Source organism: Geospiza fortis, unplaced genomic scaffold (assembly GCF_000277835.1).
Source record: "Geospiza fortis unplaced genomic scaffold, GeoFor_1.0 scaffold1710, whole genome shotgun sequence".
In the NCBI taxonomy this organism is placed as follows: domain Eukaryota; kingdom Metazoa; phylum Chordata; class Aves; order Passeriformes; family Thraupidae; genus Geospiza; species Geospiza fortis.
In genome coordinates this window covers 3,755-7,152 of record NW_005055378.1, presented here as the reverse complement: position 1 = coordinate 7,152, position 3,398 = coordinate 3,755, and the positions used below count along the sequence as shown (strand labels likewise).

Sequence of the window (3,398 nt, the reverse complement as noted above, 5' to 3'; positions counted from 1 at the left end):
ATTTTGGGGGTCCCTCAGAGGATTTTGGGGGTCCCTCAGAGGATTTTGGGGGTCCCTCAGAGGATTTTGGGGGTCTACAGGGGAAATTTTGGGGTCCGAAGGGGAAATTTTGGGGTCCGAAGGTGAAGTTTGGTGGCCAAAATGAAGGTTTTGGGGGTCCAAAGCGGGGGTTTGGTGGCCAAAACGATTGTGGGGGTCCAAAGGTGAAGTTTGGTGGCCAAAACGAGAATTTTGGGGGTCCCGGAGAGGATTCTGGGGGTCCACAGGTGAAGTTTGGTGGCCAAACCGAAGATTTTGGGGCTCCACGGTGGAATTTTGGGGGTCCCGGAGAGAATTTTGGGGGTTCCGAGAATTTGGGCCACCCGAGGGAAGATTTTGGGGGCCCACCTGGGAATTTTGGGGCTCCGCGGGCGAATTTTGGCTCCCGAATTTCGCGTTTTGGTGGCCCAGCTCCAAATCTTGGTGGCCAAACCTCAAATTTTGGTGGCCCAACCCAAAATTCCTCTCTCCGACCCCCAAGTTTTGATTTCCACCCCCAAAATTTTGATGGCCACCCCCAAAATTTTGATGTCCACCTCCAGAACTTCGATAACCCCCAAAACTTTGATTTCCACCTCCAAAACTTTGATAACCACCTCCAGAATTTTGGTTTCCACCGAAATTTTGATGGCCTCCAGAACCTTGATGTCCACCTCCAGAACTTTGATGTCCACCTCCAGAACCTTGATGTCCACCTCCAGAACCTTGATAACCACCCAAATTTTGATGTCCACCTCCAGAACCTTGATGTCCACCTCCAGAACCTTGATAACCACCTCCAGAACCGTGATAAGCTCCCAAATTTTGATGTCCACCTCCAGAACCTTGATAACCACCCAAATTTTGATGTCCACCTCCAGAACTTTGATGTCCACCTCCAGAACTTTGATGTCCACCTCCAGAACCGTGATAAGCACCCAAATTGTGATGTCCACCCCCAGAACTTTGCTGTCCGCCCCCGGAACTCCTCGTGCCGACCTCCAGGAGGTTCTGGTGGTGGCCCCAGCAGGGCTGGAAGCACACGGTGACCCTGGCGAACGGCCTGGCCGCCATCTTGGACATCTCCTGCCGGTGGCGGCGCCGCTCGTGCCGCGCGTCCAGGCCCTGCTTGGCCTTCCAGAGCAGGACGCAGACGGCCAGGAAGAGGAAGAAGCAGGAGAAGAAGACCGAGAAGAAGACGAAGAGGTCGATGTGGGCTTGGTCCTGGCGGAAGAACAGGAGACCCTGAGAAGGTTCCGGGCCGCCCAGGACCAGCAGGTAGAACCTGGTGGACTTGAGCGGGTGGGCCTGGTGGGGGTAGGTGAGCACCAGGCGGTCGCGGACGCCGCGCACCACCAGGGCGGGCACGGGGTGGGCCAGTGAAATCACCTCTGGGGCCACCAAAGGTTCTGGGGTCATCGGATTGACCAGAGTGACCAGGTTGGCCACCCAGGTGGGTCTGGGGGCCACCAAACGTTCTGGGGTCATCGGATTGACCAGAGTGACCAGAGTGACCAGTGAAATCACCTCTGGGGCCACCAAAGGTTCTGGGGTCATCGGATTGACCAGAGTGACCAGAGTGACCAGTGAAATCACCTCTGGGGCCACCAAAGGTTCTGGGGTCATCGGATTGACCAGAGTGACCAGGTTGGCCACCCAGGTGGGTCTGGGGGCCACCAAACGTTCTGGGGTCATCGGATTGACCAGAGTGACCAGAGTGACCAGTGAAATCACCTCTGGGGCCACCAAAGGTTCTGGGGTCATCGGATTGACCAGAGTGACCAGAGTGACCAGTGAAATCACCTCTGGGGCCACCAAAGGTTCTGGGGTCATCGGATTGACCAGAGTGACCAGGTTGGCCACCCAGGTGGGTCTGGGGGCCACCAAACGTTCTGGGGTCATCGGATTGACCAGAGTGACCAGAGTGACCAGTGAAATCACCTCTGGGGCCACCAAAGGTTCTGGGGTCATCGGATTGACCAGAGTGACCAGAGTGACCAGTGAAATCACCTCTGGGGCCACCAAAGGTTCTGGGGTCATCGGATTGACCAGAGTGACCAGGTTGGCCACCCAGGTGGGTCTGGGGGCCACCAAACGTTCTGGGGTCATCGGATTGACCAGAGTGACCAGAGTGACCAGTGAAATCACCTCTGGGGCCACCAAAGGTTCTGGGGTCATCGGATTGACCAGAGTGACCAGAGTGACCACTGAAATCACCTCTGGGGCCACCAAAGGTTCTGGGGTCATCGGATTGACCAGAGTGACCAGAGTGACCAGTGAAACCACCTCTGGGGCCACCAAGAGCTCTGGGGTCATCACCTTGACCAGAGTGACCAGTAAAACCAGTTTGGCCACTGAGGTGGGTCTGGGGGCCACCAAAGGTTCTGGGGTCATCATCTTGACCAGTAAAACCAGAGTGACCAGTATGACCAATGAAATCACCTCTGGGGCCACCAAAAGCTCTGGGGTCATCAGCTTGACCACCATGACCAGCATGACCATTTTGGCCACTGGGATTGGCTCCTGGACCACCAAAAGCTCTGGGGTCATCAGCTTGACCACCATGACCAGCATGACCATTTTGGCCACTGGGATTGGCTCCTGGACCACCAAAAGCTCTGGGGTCATCAGCTTGACCACCATGACCAGTTTGCCCAGTTTGGCCACCAAAATCACCTCTGGGACCTCCAGGGCCACCAGTTTGGCCAGTTTGGCCACCGGGAGCGGCTCCAGGACCTGCAGAACTTCCAGTCAGGCCAGTTGGTCCAGTGGGAGCAGCCCCACCATCACCAGGGCCACCAAAGGTGCCACCAGTCCAGGAGGTCCCAAAGGTGCCACCAAAGGTCCCAAAGGTGTCACCGGCGGTTCCCGAAGTTCTCAAGGTGCCACCATCACTGGTTCCTGTGCCACCGGTCCCAAAGGTGCCACCACTGGTCCCACCACTCCCAAAGGTGTCACCACCGGTTCCTGAAGACCTGAAGGTGCCACCACCACCCCCTTGACCACCAAAGGTCCCAAAGCTGCCACCACCAGTCCCAAAAGTGTCACCACTGGTTCCTGAAGACCTCAAGGTGCCACCACCACCTCCTTGACCACCAAGGGTCCCAAAGGTGCCACCAGCAGTCCCAAAGGCGCCACCATCACTCCCCGAGGCGGTAGCACTGCTGGCCGCCCACGGGGTGGCCCTGGAAGGAGTCGCGGCACTTGGAGCACTGCGGGGACAGCGAAAGTGTCACCGTCAGGGTCATGGGGGTCACTGGGGCCATCGAGATTGAGTTTAGAGCACCCTGGGGGCAGCAGAACGCTGAGGAACCTGGTGGGTTCCATCCCTACGTCCCCACCAGAACCCCCTGGAGAAGGTTCTGGCACCTGGGGACACC

The 3,398-nt window shown here is 57.4% G+C and overlaps 1 protein-coding gene across 1 annotated transcript; it reads right to left on the bottom strand.

Moving 5' to 3' along the window:
- Positions 1 to 473: 473 nt before the first annotated feature.
- On the bottom strand, positions 474 to 3,166 carry LOC115949282 (calphotin-like). The gene is made up of 3 exons (XM_031065810.1): positions 1,723 to 3,166; positions 1,018 to 1,662; positions 474 to 935 (listed from the first exon to the last, which is right to left on the bottom strand). Exons 1-3 carry the CDS (start codon positions 2,659 to 2,661, stop codon positions 474 to 476), a joined length of 2,046 nt encoding a protein of 681 aa, XP_030921670.1. The 5' UTR covers positions 2,662 to 3,166.
- Between the last annotated feature and the right edge of the window lie 232 nt (positions 3,167 to 3,398).

What these genes read in the sequence shown, in the direction of transcription:
- LOC115949282 (XM_031065810.1), bottom strand. Translation starts at nt 2,661, where the DNA reads ATGGTGGTCAAGCTGATGACCCCAGAGCTTTTGGTGGTCCAGGAGCCA. An exon ending in TGGTCACTCTGGTCACTCTG is followed by an intron (nt 1,663 to 1,722) that starts GTCAATCCGATG and finishes GTGGCCAACCTG; the next exon opens with GTCACTCTGGTCAATCCGAT. An exon ending in ACCACCAGAACCTCCTGGAG is followed by an intron (nt 936 to 1,017) that starts GTCGGCACGAGG and finishes ACGGTTCTGGAG; the next exon opens with GTGGACATCAAAGTTCTGGA.